Source organism: Vombatus ursinus, unplaced genomic scaffold, assembly GCF_900497805.2.
Source record: "Vombatus ursinus unplaced genomic scaffold, bare-nosed wombat genome assembly UNPS02000582.1, whole genome shotgun sequence".
NCBI classification, from domain to species: domain Eukaryota; kingdom Metazoa; phylum Chordata; class Mammalia; order Diprotodontia; family Vombatidae; genus Vombatus; species Vombatus ursinus.
Genome location: NW_020940360.1, coordinates 1,532,998 through 1,552,690, shown reverse-complemented (window position 1 = coordinate 1,552,690; position 19,693 = coordinate 1,532,998). Strand labels below are relative to the sequence as shown.

General features: G+C 37.5%; 1 protein-coding gene across 1 annotated transcript in view; it reads left to right on the top strand.

Annotated features, from left to right (window-relative positions):
- The first annotated feature begins 12,829 nt into the window (after window positions 1–12,829).
- The window catches only part of LCA5 (lebercilin LCA5), a 143,208-nt gene continuing 136,344 nt past the window's right edge, over window positions 12,830–19,693 (top strand). Inside the window, 1 exon segment of the mRNA XM_027854139.1 lies at window positions 12,830–13,034. Within this exon segment, the coding sequence (XP_027709940.1) occupies window positions 12,830–13,034 (205 nt within the window).

Genomic DNA, 19,693 nt, shown 5'->3' with positions numbered 1-19,693 from the left:
AGAAAGAAAGAAAGAAAGAAAGAAAGAAAGAAAGAAAGAAAGAAAGAGAAAGAAACCCCTAGTGAGGAATTCTCTCGTGGGTGGACTTGTATATTTAATAGGATCCCACCTGGAAAACTCATCCCGGAATCCGACAGGCAGATGCTTCCTGGAGGGGAGGTAGGCTGTGGCCACCAGTGTTGAACTGGGGTTATTGTGTAAGTTGCTCTGTAACTGGTTGAAGTTTATGAGCTTTTTTTTTTCCTTCAGTGAGCTGAAAGTTGGAAATGCAGTCTATTTTTTTAAATAGTAAAATTGTGATAGAAGAAAAATTGAGAGCCTTGAAATACAAAGCATATTTAAAAAAAATCACTCTAGCAGGATTTTACTTGCACCTAATTTCTATAGTTTAGGCAAATGTATGGCTTTTTAAAATTGCACATTTTCCAGCACATTTTTCCAGGAGGGAGTTATTGAATAGGTACCCTTTGTACACCAATGGCTTCAGTTGTGCAAAATGGCAATTCATCCATGCCTGGCCACCCTGTGAGACTCTTTTCTATGCCCTCCCATAAATCTTTCTCAGGAGGTCCACCCAACGTTCTGGGGAGCCATCTTTGAATTCTCTTTATACTGCATGGAAACCAGTAGAACAAGTGGGATGTCCATTTATTATGCCCCCTCCCCAATGTGTCCAATCCATCTTCTTTTGTCATACCTGTATGTCATTTCTATTATTGTTAATACTTTAGGAATATTCTATGACAAATAAAAAATACTAGGCTCTTCCTGTATGGTGGGAATGAACTATGTTCTACCTGTAGTACTATATTTACTTTCTTATCTCAGCAGGGAAGGTTAGCCCAGTTCTGGTAAAATGTTAATTAATAACAGAGACAGAAAGAGAGAAGAAGAGAGAGAGACCTAGAGATAGTCAGAAACAGGGAGACACAGAGAGACAGAAAGAGACACAGACATAGAGAGAGAAAGAGAGAAAATAAGAGAGAGCACAGGCAGTCTGGTGACTTTCCAATATAAATACTGATAGGTTTCTTTGTTCATTTTTTTAAGATGATAAAGGGTTGTCATTTATAAGAGAATGCTCTGTTTGGTCCCAGAGGGCAGAATAAGGAGCAAAGGGTAAAAGCTGCAGAGTTTAATTTAACTTAAATATTAGGGAAATTGTCCTAACAATTAGAGATGTCCTAAGGAGGAGTGCGATGCTGTGGAAAGTAGTGAGTTGCCCTTTTCTGGAGGTGTTTTGTCAGAGCCAGGATGACAGCTTGGCAAGCATGATATAGAAGGAATTGTTGTTCAGTTATGGGTTGGACTAGTGTACCTTTGAGGTCTGTTCCAACTCAGAGTCTGTGATTCTGGGAATACATTTTTTTTTTAAAATATTGTTTATCTCTGCTGTTATTATAGACTTCTCATGATGCAAGTCTTTTAAACAGTACAGTGGTTATAATCTAGTTCAGCAACAAAAATATTTCCTTGTGGAGAACTTTCTGCTGAATATTGAATGTGCCCTGGTCCCTCAATGTAAAACCGTGGGGTTTTTGTGTGTATGGTGTGTGTGGGTGTGGGTGGGTGTGTGTGTGTGTGTGTGTGTGTGTGTGTATGTGTGTGTGTTTAATTGCAGTGATTGATAGAACTCTGCTAGCTTATTTTAATTTGGTTATCACAATAATAAAAAATAATGGGAACAGGATATACGTTTTAAAATATACTGATAACATACAAGCCTTTAGGAAGAAGAGTTTTGAATCAACTAATTCTAATCTAGAGAGACATCCTTATAGGATTCTAGATCTGGAGCTGGAAGAGTCCTCAAAGGCCATCTAGATAACTCCCTCATCATACAGACGAGGAAAATGAGGCCTAGGGAGGTAAAATGTATCCACCAGTTAACTGAAGAACTATTTGAAATATTCTGTCTGCTCAACTTTAAGGATTTTATCTTTGGAATTTGCCTTGTTCAATAAGTGATTCTACTATATCAGGCCTGACTGTTGCCTAAGTCTGTACTACCCATACTTTCAAGAGATTCAACATGAAATAACTTGAACATTCACCAGACCCTCTGGGATTCCACATGTTCTCCATTGTTCTAAAGTGATCATAGTGAATGTGTAACATGGCATTGTTCAGGAAGCAGGTGGCTTATCATATCTCTCGGAGGAATGTGTAAGAGCTTTAATACATTTTATCTTCTCGCCATTTTTTTTTTCCCATACCCGAAGGCGGAGCTGGGTTGGTGAGTCTTTCTTCTCTGCCATTGGCTCAAGCCCCCACTGACTGTGTTTGCCCCATTTTGAGTTGCCAGGGACCAGCACTCCAGTTCTATTTAACCACTTAACAAATAGTGTTAGCTTTTACAAAGAGGTATTTAATTCAAAGATATAACAAAAATATTATTTTGAAATACTTTCCCCCAATACCTTGGGGGGGGGGGTAACCAACCCTACAGAAGAATTGGTCTCATTGTTCCTTCATAGTATTAGTTTTACCAAATTTGAGTTCAAATCCCCACTGAACTAGCCTCCCAGATTCTTGTTCCTCAATATGTTCCCTACTCTACTGTTTGAAATACCCAGTCTTAATTCCTGGACTCTTCAGTCTTCAGTCTTCAGTCTTCCTGGACTCTTAAGCTCTTATGTTGGAAACTCCATTCTCTGCACCTGGAACTGAAAATGATGAAAGTGCCAAAATCCCAAGGCCACTTCTTGGGACCACTTGGCCTCATGGTCACACAGTTTCATCTGCTGTTAGTGGTATTCTTTACCCCCAGAAGGGAATGCAGAAAAAATCCTCAGCTGCCCTGGGAGGCAGTTTACTGCCATTTCAGCTCTGCAGCCCATGGAAAAAGGCCACACCAAAGCATGGTAGGCCAATATAGAATGTCCACATATGCACCAGTTCTTCTATCCCCAAGAAGCAAGTCTCCTGTAATGTCATTTTAGGTGACCTAGGCATGCAGCAAACCCTCATTAAAAATGTTAAAGGTGATACATTTGCTGTTTGATTTACTGCTTCATCATCATTATCAACAAGTATTTATCAATCATTTACTATGTGTCAGGCAGTACCTGGAATACAAAGGAAGACAAAAACATGGTTCCTGACCTCAAGGAGCTCACGTTCTAATTCTAACCATCTGTTCAAAAAAAAAATTGCTATCCAGTTAAACAGGCTAATACGACAGTTGGGTCTGAGAAAGCTAATGGAGTAGGGAATAACTTCTTCCTAAACCACTGAGCTATTTCTGTATCTGTGTATATATCTTTCAGACAAGACAATTAGTGCTCAAGTTCTAATCATAAGTTACTGGAAGTGACTTACATAAGACTGACAAGACTGCAGTGTTTATTGAAGGATACACAGTCAGAATGAGGTAGCCCCATGGTCTGTTCCCTCTAGCCCAAAAGTGGCAGCCCCATTTATCAAAGCTGGCTTGCAGCTTCTTGCACTCCAAGGTAGCTGGGAGCACCACTGATATCAAATATGTAATAGCAGCGTATAGGACACTGTCCCAGTGCTGAAGTAGCCTGAGCTCTCCAACTCTACCCCATCTTGTAAAAGAGAAATTTTCATATCTCAAAGCAAGGTTGGATGGAAAAATACTGGCAATGCCCTTGAGTGGTCTCCTGTAGTGCAGGCCACAGCACATAGGGAGGCAGGGAGCTAGGAGAAACTAGTGACAGGAAAGAGGCAGCTTATCATATCTCTAGGAGGAATGTGCAAGAGCTGAGGATGAACGCCACATGGCAGCCACCATGGTGATTACGAACTTAGGCCTTTACAAAACAGTCTATGAATATATATATGGGTACTTTATGTATTTATACACTCATATATATTATTTATAAACGTGTATTTTCTCCTGTATCTACCATTAAAATATAAATTCCTTAAGAATAAGAACTGTGCTTGTCATATCCCCTATAGTTTTCCAAAGTGGTAGAATGGTGTCCTGTATGTAGTGAGCCTTCAATAGATGTTGACTGCTCTTTCCCTATAGATCAAAGTTTCACTTTTTATTTTATTTATTTATTTTTGTCTAGGGCTCCTTTGTCAGTCTAGTGAAGCCTATGGACCCCTTCTCAGAATAATATTCTTAAATGGTTAAAAAAAAATACATAAGATAATGAAGGAAACCAGTTATTCTTTTAAGTTACCAAAATTTTAAAAAAAAATCGTAGACTTCCTCAAAGTCTATCCATAGTATTTATGGACATCAGGTTATGAACCCCTAGTATAGATAATATATCTATATTATTTTTAATGTATAATATAAGCAGGTAGGTGGTACAATAGATAGAGTTCAAGACTTAGAATCAGGAAGTCCTGTGTTCAAATCAATTCTCAGACACTTATTAGCTTTATGACACTGGGCAAGTCTTTTAAGGAGAGAGAGAGACAGACAGAGAGACAGAGACAGAAACAGAGAGAGGGAGATTGAGAGAGAAAGAGAGAGAGAGAATGACAGGTAGATGATAAGAGAGATAAAGAGAAAGAAAGAGATTTATTTAATATAGTGTAAAATTTATGAGAAATGGCCTCGACAGAGTCTTCCATTAGTTTTAATTATTATTGTTGCATTTAGGAAAAGCAGGCAAATCACCCCAAATAAAACAAAGCCAAAAAAAAAACCCCAAATCCAAACTCATAACAAGAATTTAATCAGAAAAAAAAAAGAAAAACAAACAAACAAAACCTAGTCATTACCAGGCTATATCATAGTCAGTACAGATTCAACCCCATCTCCAACACCAGAGTACCAAGGTGTGTGTGTGGTGGGGGGAGTGCGGGTGTGTGGATGTTTTTCATTTTCCTAAAGTTATAATGACTGGGGTGGGGGGAGGGGAGCAGGGAAGTGGATGGTTTAGATGAATGGGAGTAGTGATGGGGGAAGAGGACTTATGGACACTGAAGTGTATGAGTTTTGAGGGAACCTAACAATAGAAGTACCTAAACAGAATGGGGAAGGGGGAGGGCTGTCCTCAAGTAAAGGCTGGAAGAATAATCAATATTACATTTATTACACACCTACTGTATGCCAGCACTGGGTTAGGTGCTAGATGACTACTTGTTGGGAATAGTGTGAAGGTATAGATTCTTATTCAGACAGGGGTTCAGCTAGATCAGATGTTCTCTAAGTATGGTCTGAGGAGCCCTGGGGTCCCCCAAAATCTTCTCAGAGGATCTTCAAGATCAGAACTATTTTCATAATAATATGAAGACAGTTTTGTTTCTAATACACTAAATATTAATAAATATAACTAGGGATATGCTGGAACCAGTTTGAATGGCTCCTAAGAGCAAATTGTTAAATTTTCAGTGAGAGTATTTAGACCTCAAAAATTGACAAATGCTACAAATCAGGGCTTGGTGTATTGTTTTGTTGATTGTTTAGGGTTAAGAAAATGATGGGAAATATTAATAAGGCAGATTAAATTTAAAAGTGTGTCTTGCATCCTTTTCACCACCACCCCTACCCAACAGCTAGTTGTTAAACATTTACCAGCACACTCCTGGATACAACCCACATAGAAAAGCCTTTTGGGAGTGGGCCTCATTAATTTTTAAGATCACAAAGGTTTTCAGTGTTTACATTACAACAATGTTAACCTAAAGTTTAATAGTGTAAAAAGCTTGAGAACTGCTGGACTAGATGCACTCTGACGTCCCTTCCAACTCTGAGATTCTGTTATTCTCTATCAGGTAAAGCTATGAAATGAATCAGCCAACAAGCATTTATAGTCTACTCTGATTGAAACAGTTCTTAGTCTCAAGGAGCTTAGAAGCTATGCATATACCAATAGATCCTCATCTTCTGATGAGGAATCCTCTTTGCAAACACCCCACCCCCACCTAGAGGTAATAGGTAAGTCTCTGTACAATGAAAACTGAAATTCAAAATGATGGCCCAAAGACACTCAAAGTTTCTGAATCATCAAAGAAAGATTAAACAATGCCTTTTATACTGTATTTGTCTTACTAAACAGGAAAACAGACTAAGTTTTTAGAAAGATTTTCAACAAAAGGGATGAAATGAAAAGAATTTTTAGATTAACCAGATTATTAAATAAGCAACATCCTTCCCCCTATTTCCAAGTCATTTCAGTAATCAAAGTTTTATGCTATTTTTATCATCTTCCTATGAGATCAAATAACAAAAATCAATTACAGCAAATCAAAAAAGCTTAGGAATAGCTAAAAAGAAAAAAAGACCTATCTGCTTCTAAGTTCTAGCAGCAACATTGCAAGGCTTTTATCTTAGAAGATTGCCATAACTTTAAATTTCTCTATCTTTAAGTGTGCACTTTAAAAATAAATCAGGATTGGATGTCGTGCTCTGACATTGCTCCTCTACTTTTGAATTTATTGCTGAAAGAGAAAGTTTGTTATCTGTTTGTATAACATTATGCAGAGTAAGTTATGGGAATTTCCAAGGCAAGACAATGCTTTCTAAAGAATAATTTTCAGCTTCTAAAATTATTTCCCTGTTGTATTAAAGGGAGATGAGTATGTCTAGATTACTATTGAAATGCTGAATACTTTTTGATCTTTCATAATCACATTATAAATGAGTTTCAGGGTTTTGCGTTAAGAATTATTTCTCTTTTCATCCCACAAGAAATAAATTCCAATTTTAAATAAGATGTTTCTTCAACACACCAATACAAGTATAATATATAGCAAAAAAAAAATGCTAAAATGTGTTTTTAAAGCTAATTTCTCTAAATTGAGCAGTTTTGAGGAAAATAAAAAAGCTTTGAGATCAGAATTCTACCTTTTTTCCAAAATAGGTAAGTCTCTCCATGGGTGGTAGACTGGCTAGAGCCCTGTACTTAAATACAAGAAGTCCTGAGTTTAAGGCCTGCCATAGACAATGATTAGGTAAATGACCTTGGGCAAAGCACTTACCTCATCTATAAGGAAAGCAATTTGCTCATCTATAAAAATTGGGATACTGACAGTTCTTACCTCATAGAGTTGTCTTGAGAATCTAATGAAATAAATTATATAAAACACTTTGTAAACCAGAAAACACTAAATAAATGTGAGCTATTTTTATCTGCAAAATGAGGAGGCTGCACTATAATATCACTAGGTTCTGTTCCAGTACTAACATTCTTTGAGTCAAGGGAGTGGGAGGCATCGTAATGAACTGTAATATTAGAATATTCCCCATCTGTTGTTCATCACCATTTCTCTCAGTTTGTGTGTCTGTTTTTCCTGTCTAATCCACGAGGAGTTTAAATTCAAGGACTAAATGTACCTTAGTTTAAGCAACAATCATTATATAGTCACATTTATCAGATAAGATTGGAATATAGCTTCATTAGAGGGAAGCATTTTCATATGTAGTACTCAAGTGTAGGTGTGATCTCATTGGTATAGATCATAGTCCATTCACGCCTGGGTGACTATTGTCTATATCCTTCCTTAAGTTTGACACAAGGGGTCCAGCCAAAGTGCTAGAGGTGTTCTTCAGTTTCTGCAAAGGTACCAATAGAGCACTCTGCTGCCCTCCCATCATCCTGACTCTTGTCTTACGGTCAGCCCATTTTCTCTTCCTATTGCAGTTTCTTGATGAAATCTTTGGCTCCTTTTGCTCTTCAGAGTTCTAATTGTTGGTCATATGGTATAGACTACTCATGCCCACATTGTAATAAAACCCCCATTATAACATTGGTGTAGAGACCACTGATAATAACCATGTTATAGACTTTCTGTGTGATGCAAAATATCTCCATTGCTGTGAAATATGTCATTACCTACAATAGGACTAAATATATTACAAACTTTATACTGAACTTTTGGGAAAGTATATAGTAAATATAGGATGGTGGTATAAGGTCAAGATATAGGGATGATGAGGTCTTATCTAGGAGTATATCTGATGACAGTATGGAAGTATGCATTTACCTAGTGAAGATCTGATCTGAGTTTAAAGGGCTTTAGTGTGAAAAGGGAGAGAGAGGGAGAAAACTGCCTAGAAATAGTTGTTAAACCAGGTGCAGTAGAGAGTAACAGGTGTACTATAGAAAGAAAAGTTACACTAGAGATACTCAATAAATGAGAAGAGAAAAAGAACAATACCCATTACATCAGGTTTCAGTGTACCACAGGGCACGTATGGTGTAGAAGGGAAAAAGAGAGAGAGAGAGAGGAGAGAGAGAGAGAGAGAGAGAGAGAGATTGGATTTGGAGTCAGAACTGGCTTTAAATACTGGCTCTGTTAACTTACTAATTGTGTGATGGTAGGCAAGTCATTTTGTCTCTCAAAACTTCAATTTTCTCATCTGTAAGATGGGAGTAATCCTATCTGCCCAGCCTACCTAACCTGCCCAGTGAATATGGAATAACATACATCAAGCACGTTATAAAGTACCAAGCAATAAATATTCAGTGTTAGTAGTAGAAGTAGAAGTGATAGTGGTGGTGGTAGTGGTAGTAGTAGTAATAGTATAGTAGTGGTGATGGTGGTAGTGGGGGTGGTGATAGTAGTGGTAGTAGTAGTATAGTAGTGGTGTTGGTGGTGGTGGTGGTGGTGGTGATAGTAATAATAATAGTAGTATACCAAGCCATAGAGTATTAAGAATAAGCAAAATGAGCCAGAGATCTTGTTTCAGGGAGGTAATTATTAACTCATCACCACTGAGACTTGGTAAGATAGAAGTCATGATCAGACTATAGCAATGGAAAGATACAACTTAAAAGGAACAGATTATATAAAAGGATGGTAGGGTGACATTTTATGTAAAGGAAATATCCCCAGAGATCTGAAGGAGAAAATCTAGTTGTGAACATTTGGGTAAAGGGAGGGGAAGGGAGGAATAGCATTTACTAATTTATCCTACTATGTGCCAGGTACCATGTTGAGGGCTTTTTTTTTCTTTCTTATTTTTTAAAGCTATTATCTCATTTGATCCCCACAACAACCCTGGAAGGTAGGTGCTATTACAATCCCCATTTTACAATTAAGGAAACTGAGGCAGACAGAGGTTTAAGTGATTTGCCTAGCATCCCACAGCTAGTGTCTGACTAGGTCAGATTTGAACTCAGGTCTTCCTGACTCAGCGCTCTATTCCCTGAACCACCCATTTACTTCTAAGGATCAAATGAGAGAGAAATAGAAGCGATACTATAACAGGAGTATACTATAGGCTACCAGGCCAGCTAGAAGAAATGGATAAGATTGAGAAAACTCAGGTTCAGAAGGTTGTGTTAAATTAAGCCCAAGGTTACACGGATAGTAAGAGGCAGACCTGGGAACTGAACCTAGGTCTTCTCTGACCTCAGGCTTCACTTAATATTTAACTTCTCTGGCCCTCAGTTTCCTCATCTATAAAATGAGGGTTTGTCACTTGAGGTTCATAGGATCATAGAACTAGAGAGAGAACGGACCTCAGGAGGATATTTAGCTCCAAATTCTAAGATCTTAAATTAGATCAAGGGGGATGGAAGACTCCCAAGAACAATATTTCACAACATGATAGAAAATTATTCTGTTGAGGAAGAAGAGAGGGAAGAGCATAAAGAATTGATTATTAGAGAATTATTATTATCAGCTATTAGAGCTGTACTGAGAAATCACGGATAAGCTCAGATGTTTAAAAGACATATACAAAATATATAAGTCAAGGCAGGCAGCTCAGGACAAATCCAAAAAAGTAGCCCTGTCTTTCAAGAACAGTGTCAGGAAGGATAAAGCCTAGATTGAGAGGATGCTCATGATAAGTACCAAGAAAAACAAAAAGGGCTTTTAAAGCTACAATGGGGACAAGAAGAAGATCAAGGAAGGGATAAACTTGGTGCTATGGGTAGATAGGATAATGATAATGGACAACTGAGAGAAGGTTGAAATGCTTAACACTTATTTTGCTTCAGTTTTCTCTATCAAGGAGATCTTCAGGCTGGAAAGGAGAGAAAGGAGAGAAAAAAATGGAAAATAGGGAATTAAAACCCAAAATTTAGTGAAAAGATTCTAAGAGAGCACCAAGCAACCCTTCATAAGTTCAACTTACCAGGCCAGCGCAAGCTACTTCCCAGGATTCTGAAATAACTTACCGATTTCATTGCCAGACCACTGTTGGTGGTATTTGAGGAATCCTAGAGAACTGGCCAGGTGCTACTGTACTAGAGAACAGGATCATAGTGAAATTCTCAAATGGATTATTTAATGGAAGGTTTGTGACCATTTATAAAAGAAAGAAACAAATAATCACTAACACCCAGCATTTGTTCATTTGTTTGTTGAGATATAGTTATGATCCGAGCTGGAGCCCATCCCTCTAATTGGAGGGTTCCTCCCAACCATCTCCTCATTTACCACCAGGCTGTACTCCACTGGACTTTGCCATCTGACCCTTCTCCCTGGCCTTTTAGTTTCCTATTATATATTCTCGATTAGAAAGTAAGCTCTTTAAATTTAGAAGGAGGCACAGAAAAGCAGAGTAGCTTTGAAAATTGTGTGAAGTATTTATTACATAGTTTTTTTTTTTTAAAGTAAACAGTATGGAATGGAAATTCATGCCTTTATAAGTATTTTTATGTGGTGCTGTGTACATGCAAATGGGTTGTGGTTTTGGGGTTTTTTTGGTATTTAAGTTCAAAATGAATTTTAAATATTTTAAAAAGAAAAACACACCAAGTCCAAAAAAAAGAAAGTAAGCTCCTTGAGGGCAGGAACTATCTTTCTTTTTGCTTGTATTTGTATTCCTAGACCTAACATCGTGCCTAGAACATGACGAGGCTTAATAAATGTTTGTTGATTGACTAGTCCTTCTTTGTTTCTGCTCATTTCCAGCTGCAGTTCCCCTGGGGACAAGATCGTGGAGCTCCCCTTTGCTTGTGACTTCAGCTGAAGTCTTCAGCTCAGGGACTCATAGGAAATCTTGCCTAGGAAGAGTATGAGGCACTGCATTGTTCTTTTAGCTTAAAGCAGAGAGCCCCTTTCCTACATTTCTTTTACAAAGGCAAAATCTCCAACATATCCAGTCACTGGACTAGGGAAAAAAAAAAAAAAACAAACCATGGTTCTTCTTCCTTTAAAAGGTCTTTTTCCTCTGAGTTTTAGCTGAAATAGATGTTTCCTCTCAGAGAGAAAACTCTTTATTTCACAAGCATTTTATTAAGTGTTTACAGTGTGCAAGGCAATGGCATGTTATCAAATCTAATCTCTCTCATAACATAATATCTCCATTTACATATCTATTTGTTAGGCGAACAATGCCAGTAGATAGAGGGTCTGCCTTAGGGTCAGGAAGTTGTTCAGTCATGTCCAACTCTTTGTGACCCCATTTAGAGTTTTCTTGGCAAAGATACTGCAGTGATTTGTCATTTCTTTCTCCATCTCATTTTACAGATGAGGAAACTGAGGCCCACAGGGTTAAGTGACTTGTCCAGAGTCACACAGCTACTAAGTGTCTGAGTCTGGATTTGAACTCAGGAATATGAGCCTTCCTGACTCCAGGCCAGGAGCTCTATACACTGTGCCACCTAGCTGCCCAGAGTCAGGGAGACCTGCATTCAGTTCTTACGTCTTATAATAGTGGCTGTGTGATCATGGACGAGTCATTAACATTTCATTGCCCCCCATTTTACAAAGAAATTCTAGTCTTCATTAGTGGAAGAACTTTCAAAACCAGAAAGTTATCCACATGGAATGAAATTCACAGGTTACACCCAGGGCTAACTGACTAGTATCTTCAGAATTAATTCTGTTCAACTATATTTTATGGTCACCATCGACAACCTGTCTGCCTGAGTCCTCACTCTGATTTAGGATATTTTATGTACTTCCCTGCCTAATTCTTCATAGTAATCTTGTGTTTCTATACCCATTTCAAGGGGAGGATGGGAGTCTGCCAAAGAAACCCCACAGAGCTGTGTCTATCTGACCTGCTATAGTCTTTTTAGTGACAAAACTCCTTCTAGCAATGCAGATAGCAGTGTTCAGTCTTAGAGAATTGTCTGGTACACTGAGAGATGAAATGATTTGCTCAGGGTGACATAATTCGTACGTGTCAAGGCCAGGAATTAAAATCAGATCTTCCCAATTCCAAAGCTAGTTATCTTATCTACTGTGATGAATGAAAAACCTGAAAGACAGAATTCATTTATTAATTTTATTTTTTAAATTTCATTTTATTAATTTATTAATTAGGCTAGCTGATAATAAATTGGTGGTCAGTGGTTTCTAACCAAAGAAATCCTGAAAACTTTAAATAATCCTTAAAAGGAATTTCCTTGACAATTGAAAATCAACCCTGATTAGTGGATATTTAATGAGGAGGTGGGCTAAATGTCGTCAGCTCCTCCCACCAAGAACATGGCCTGTTCATGAGACTCAGCTGTCTCCAGCAACATAGGTCTTCATCCAGACCATTCTAGTTGGTTCTAATGGAGGGGTGCAAGGACAGGGTTCCTTTTCCTCGTATTTCCTCGTATTAAGAACTTGCCAAAATCGATTCAGTTTACACTCTAAATAGAACTGAGGTCTCCTAGTTGGGTGTGATCCAGCCCGAGATGGAAGAGTATGTTCCCTGAGGGTTAGGGGTAATCTCAATCAGTCATGTCCTTCCACTCCCATTGAGCCAGGTCTCAATGAAGAAACATAGGAGAAAAGCCTGGCTCCCAATCAAACAATTGGTTATTAATATATAATAGTAAAATAATAATTTATCTCACTACTTTGAGCTGCATTGCTTCTCTAATGCTGTGTAAGGAATGAACATTTGAGGAATTTAGAGAACTACATAAAGACTTCTATGCAGAGGCAGAAGAAAGGAGATAAAAATTAAACCTAGGATTTCATTGGTGTAAGGCAGGCCTGCACAATGTGCCACCTGTGGGTCACTTATGGCTCTCAAGCCACTTGTGGCGCACCAAAGGATTTTGGGCAGCCTGCAAAAAATGTAGAGGATGTTTTTCTCCACATTTTTCGTGGGCCTCTGGAAATCTTTTGGTATGTCACAAGCGGCCCGAGGGCCATAAGTGGCCTGCAGGCCTGGCATAAGGGAATTCCTTCTATCATGCACATTGGTACCTTCTCTGCAACTTATAAAGAGTTGCCTCTAGAGCACTGAGAAGTTAGTGACTTGTCCAAGATTACAAAGACAGTATATGTCAGAAAGTTTTTAGGTTTCCCAATATGAGGCTGGCTTTCTGTTCACTGTGAATACCACCAAAAGAGCATTAGACATGACTATAATAAAACTCAGTTCAAATGTAAAGAACAATGTTGGTACTAATCTAAAGCAGACATCCTTCCATTCTATTAATGGAATGGCTATAAATGGCTAAACTATAAAAATGGAGAGTGACATACTATACATTTACAGCCACAATCACTCTACAGTGGGGGAGGGCTGCTTAACTATTTCGGGGTGGGGGTAAAGTCATCTACTACATAGCGAATGGTTTTTGAAAGTGTCTATTGTCTAGAAAACTCAATGTGGCAATTAAAAAAAATCTAACTGCATAAAATCTTTCCAGACACAAGAATAGTAAAGACAATTTTAACATCATTAACTAATTCCACAAAAATACATTAGGCAGAACACCATGTTAATGGGGTTTGTCTCAAATGTATTAATAACATTAATATAAAAAACAGTATTAGCAAGGGTGACTTTATGAGGGATAGGTATGCCTGTAGAAGGAAAGCCTGTATTTTCATTATATTAACTTATGTTTGTCCATAGTCTTTTTCGAGACCCATTCAGTTCTGTCCATCTTAATAAATATTTAACACCATTTAAATAATTGCTAATCACTGTTAACTAACATAGTTGAGTTCTCATAATTTGTACTATATTTCTAAAATTTTTTCAAAAACTCTTAGTAAAAATTCCTATTGTTTCCTATAAAACACCCTCAAGGGCAGGTACCCAACCTTGACTTTTATAGATCACCCTTTAAAAGAGATCAGTGCTTAGCACTATAGGGTCATAAAGTTAGAACTGGAAAAGCTCTTAGCTTAAAGCTGATCAAACTCAGTCTCTTAATTTCACAGATGTGGAAACTAGAGTCCAAGGAGGTCAAATAATCTGCTTAGGAGTAAACAGGTTCTAAATAGTAGAGCCAGAATTCAAATCCAGGTCCTTTAACCATAGATGTGGAATCCTATTCACCAAATTATGAGTCCTCTTTCTAAGACTCCCTATGTGTAATATACATCATTTCCTTAGACAAAGTTATTAATAAAGGCTTAACAACATTAAAGATGCCTCTTAGGTTAATGCCTGAGCTAATCAAGTTTAATTAGTGGAGACTTGCAAAACTTTGAGGAGGGTTCAAAAAAGCCTTTTTGGAGCCATTGTCTGATGCATAAATAGCATTTTTTTTAAACTCACAAAAGAATCGCAAGCTATTAATAACCCTGTGACAGCTTGCTTTAATTCCTTAATGAAAACAACTCTGGAGTTTCAGTTCACACCCAAAAATTGGCACAAATGTCAAAAGATGGGAATAGTCACTGTTGAAAGGGCTAGGAAAGACACATATACTAATACACTGGTGGTAGAGTTAGAACTTGGTGCATCACTTCTGGAAACCAATTTGGAATTACCATTTAGAAAGTGACTAGAATGGTCATATTCCTTGACAGACAGATCCCAGTGCTAGGCATATACCCCTAGGAGACAGAAAGAGAGGTCTCAAATAAATCAATTAATTCAATTAGTATTTTTTTTAGCAGTAGCAAGAAACTGGACTAAAGTAGATTCTAATCTATTGGGGAATATCTGGAAAATGTGAATATTACCATGCTGTGAGAATCAATAAATATGAAAAATTCAGAAAAGCATGGGAAAATAAGTAACTAATTCAACATGAAGTAAACAGTGTATACAATGACTACAATAATGTAAACAGAAAGAACAAAAAATATGAAACTGAACACTACATAATTATAATGACCAAGCTTGAGCAATTGGAGAGGAGTTGAAAAAAAATGTATTTCCTTTCACTTTTTGTACAGGGGTGGGACTATGGGTTTGAAATGTTTCATGTATTGTCAGTCAAGTGAAGCATCCCATCTGTGTTCCAAATCCCACTGCAATTTGGTGTCCCCATTGGGCAATAACTGCTACTACTCTCAGAGTTCTAGGAATAATGCTGAGGGGCTGGGTTGTTCTAGTACAATTGGTCATGAGCCCCCACCAACATGTTTCACATTGATTACCAACCAGACAATTAATTTTTAGAAAGACTATTTACTAAGCTGGTATAGAAAATACACTCATTATAAAACAACCACTCTTCTCAACTTAACCCCTTGTATAGACAAGGTTTCTCAAGAGACTAAGCTTAAACTTATACTAAAGTGGTAGTGAACTACATGCATAGAGAACACATGAGGCAAAGGGGTACCTCACAGTTTTTGATTGCTATGAGGTTCTTTCATTCTTTGTAGAGTCATTATATGTTTTACTTAGGTGTTGCTATCTGCTGGGCTCTTGAGATCAGTGCTTTTGTTGAGTCCCATAGCTTATATTTCTCTTTGCCTGAGGAAATATGTTCCCTAAAGTTGTCTTTCCTAGGTGTTTCTAATTTGTTCTTGATATATCTCTCTGAAACTAGTACAGACCTTGCCATCAGCCATTGCTAGTATAGAAACATTTCTGCTGACACCTGAATTTCAGGTCTTCCTGTCTTTAAAAGTTCACCAGGTAAGTCACCTGATCACAGGTTGGGGGAGGAGGTGAGAGAATCTCGCTCACCTCCCTGCCAAGGGCAATTCTCTCTTGGGAGTTCTTCACAATTGGATTGGGTCACAACTCCACTGAATGGCTCCTTATTAGCTTGCTGTTTACATACAGCCCCACTGTGTGTGACTTGTTCTTTTGGCCAGTAACAAGATATTTCCTATGAGACATCATTATCCAAGGATCAAAGAACTATATTCCTCTCAAATTAATTAAGGATTTGCTGCACTTAGTTATATTTTTGATAGATTAATTGACTGAATCACTATTCTGGACCTTCTTTGCTTACATTGCCCTTATATATGGTTGGTATATTGGTTGATTTTGATAAATTGCTTTTGAAATTTCTTTTTTTTTCTTAAGGGAGGGTTTGCTCAGTAGGGCAGATAGCAAGGATAGATTTGGTAATAAAGGAGATATAAAAACAAAAAAATTAATAAAAAGGTATAGAGAAGTCTCTTTTTTGGTTGCTTTGAATAAGGGCAAATAGTTCATTACCATTTTGTTTAGTCCTTACAGAATATTTATTATAGTTTGCCATCAGTGAGTAAAATTATCTGTTTTCAATAAGTAATGAAAGGAATTGTTAACCTTGGAACATCCATAAGTCACTTATTTAAAGCTTGATTGCTGAATGATTCATCAGCCAGCAGTCACACACCCAAAATGGGTTGGCACACCCAAAATAAGGTGGCAACCTACCATGTATAAATATTGACAAATAACTTGCCTTTTTACCATATTCTCATTCTGTTATCAGTCTTAAAGGTCAGATGGAAACAATTTAGGATGTTTACAGAAATTTAAAATATAACCAAATAGGTTTCACTTCATTCTCCCCTTTTTCAGAGAGTGGAGATACAAGTGAGGGAATCAAGGTAAAGATAAAGCTTTGAGAGAATCAATTTTCACAAGAATTACACCACCAGGAGGAAAGTTATTCACCATTTGAAAGAAAACAGAGCCATTGCAACAAAGAGCACAATAAAACAGAGGAAATCTGGAAATTTGGGCAGTGCTTTGTTCTTTGACTTGCTCTATTTTTGCCTTTATATCTTCAGAGCCTAACACAGTGCTTGGCACACAGTAGGCACTTAGTATATATGATTGTTAATTAACTGATTTTGGTCATAAGGAGAAGAGGATAATGTTGGTAGAAAAGGACACACATGTATATTTCAACGATCTAAATGGATATCTCAGAAGCGTGAGTAAAAGAAAAGTGATCTCAAAGGTAATGGAATAAAATTTCTTTCTTTACCAATCCTAAATTCACTAAGTTGAGGCAAGGGGAGAAAATCCTTGCTATTTCCCAAATCATGTCCTGAACAGTAGCAAGATAGGGACAGAGAAACTGAAACTGAGATATTATATACATCCCCTAACCTTCACTCCCACACTATTAACACTCCTCATCTTTGAAAAAAGGGAAAAAAAAGAGAGGGGATGGCAGAAGAAAAGGTTGAAAATAGTGGGGACTGGGAAGGAAAAGAGAAGCTGAGTTTTCTACCTGGTTTCCCTTCCTTCCTACCAAGATCAAATGAAATAATCAACTCTTAATTAATTTTATTAATTAATTAAAGAAGTAAGTTTGTTATTCTGATGGGATCATAGAAGTTAGAGTTGGAAGGGACTGCTGGGATCATCTGGTTCTCACTTTACAGATGAGAGAACCGAACCCCAAAAAGCTACAATGTCTTGCCCAAGATTACACAGGCAAAGCCAGAATTCAAATCCAGTTATTCTGACTCCAAATCCAGTGCCCCTTCCAATACACTATGAGATAACCCCTGAAGGATTCAAGTGTGGAACAGGTTCCCAATCAGATTGCAATAAGCTCATATTTATTTAGTCTTTTAAGATTTACAAAGCATTTTTAAATGAAATAGATGAATGAATGAAAAAAGCATTTATTAGGTACTTACCATATGCCAGGCACTGTGCAAAGTACTGGAGATAATAATAAAATGTGAGGCAGTTCTTGCCCTCAGAAAGTTTAGATTATAATAAGGAAAGATAAAACATAAAGGGAGGTTTTGGTCTATGGAGTCACAGGGATAGCATATAGAGCTACATGGCAGTGGATGGACAGATCCTTTTCCAGAAGCAAAGTGTTGATTTGATTACTGTGTCAGGAGTGAGAGGTAGAAAGTGGGTGAGGGAAGGACCCAAGTCTGCTGGCAGAGCAGATGGCAAGATGGGTGGGTGGATGGCTGGATGGCATGTAAAGCATGATGTGGTTTGGAGCAAGGCTAGAAATAGCAGGCTAGGTGAGCTTACACTCATTTGCTCACCAATCAAAACAGCTCAGCTCCAGGGCCAGAATTCCAAAACTGATAAAATGAACCACCCCAGAGACTGGGAACATAATTTCTTGGGGTTCTACATGAAGGATGCTATTCCAGATGGGGAGCAAGATGGATATCCTCATAATAATGCTGTAAGATAAGTGATATTTGTTTATCTCCATTTTACAAATGAGAAAGCAGGTTTGGAGATTGATTTGCCCATGGTCATACAACTAATAAGAGTTGGAGCTAGAATTTAGATCTCCATCTATGTGACTCCAACTTTAATAGATTTTTTTACTACATTGTACCTTCTCATAATTCAATGTGAAAAAAAAATCTGCGTTACTTGAATTTTCAGTCTGTACACAGAATTGTCTTTGTAATAGGAATACTGAAGAGTTATAGTTTCAGTGACTTCAGTAGGAAGGCCCCTTTCCCTTCCAAAATGTCCCTCCCACTACTGGATGATGCCTGAAATTCCACTATTAGAATTTCATACTTTTTGCATTTATAAAGCACTTTATATTTTAGAGATCATCTTCTTTACGACCATCTGCCCTTTGAACTAGATGGCATAAACACTATTTACCTCATATTACAGATAGGGAAATGAAGCTTGAGAAAGAATCAATGATGTATGTAGGTATACCTAAGTCTACTGATCTAAGGATTTAGACCCTATTCAAATCCAAAGACAAGTCTGGGAGACAGAACACAATTAAGCCATCTCTGTCATTAAAACTTAATGAGAATAAGTTTAACAGAGAGGATTTTGATAGGGAAGAGGTAGAAGGAAAGAACATGAAGGCAAAACAGTAAAGGGAAGGCATAGGAAGGGAGAGGCTGCAGGCACCAAACAAGCAGCTAATCTCAGGGAATGGCTGAACAAAGTATTCTATGTGATGGTAATAGAATACTATAATGCTATAAGAAATGATGAATACAAGGAATTGAGAGAAACGAGGGAAGATGTATGGACCAGTACAGAGCAAATTAAGAACCAAGAACATAGTCTACATATGTACATATACACGTATATATGTATGCATATATATGTGTGTATATGTTGATTACAATAATATAAGTAAAAGCAACATTAAAAGGTACTCAAACTCAAATTATTTTAATGATTATTCTAGGTCCTGCAGAATAGATGAAGAAATATATCTCACTCCTCTTAGTGGAGAAGTAGGGGGGGCCTGTAGGTATGGAATTTGCATGTGCTTTCAGACTTAGTTGTGTTTTTTTTGGTACTCGAGAATTTTCAATGGGAGGCAGGTAATATTTTGGGAAATAACTACAGTGTAAGAACAGAAGACATCAATAAAACAAAAAGAAAAGCCTCACAATATTTCACAATTTTACCTAGTTCTGAACCTGTTTCTACGGCATAATTTTGCACTTAATTATTCATTCACTCATCAAACATTGAGCGTACTCCATACAAGGCCCTGTGCTATCTGGCATTGTTCCCTCTTTATTTCTTATGTATACATCTTGTCTTCCCAAATGGACCATGAACTTTTAAAGCCTAGTAACTATAGCTTCTCTTCTCTCTTTTGTTTCAGTGTCCTTCTGTACTTAGAACAGGGCCAAACACATGATAAACTATCAATAAATGCTTGTTGACTGATTAGATTGACACTGATAATGCAGAGAAACAAAGAGGATTTGTATAGTTGGTATTGGTTATAGAAGAAAT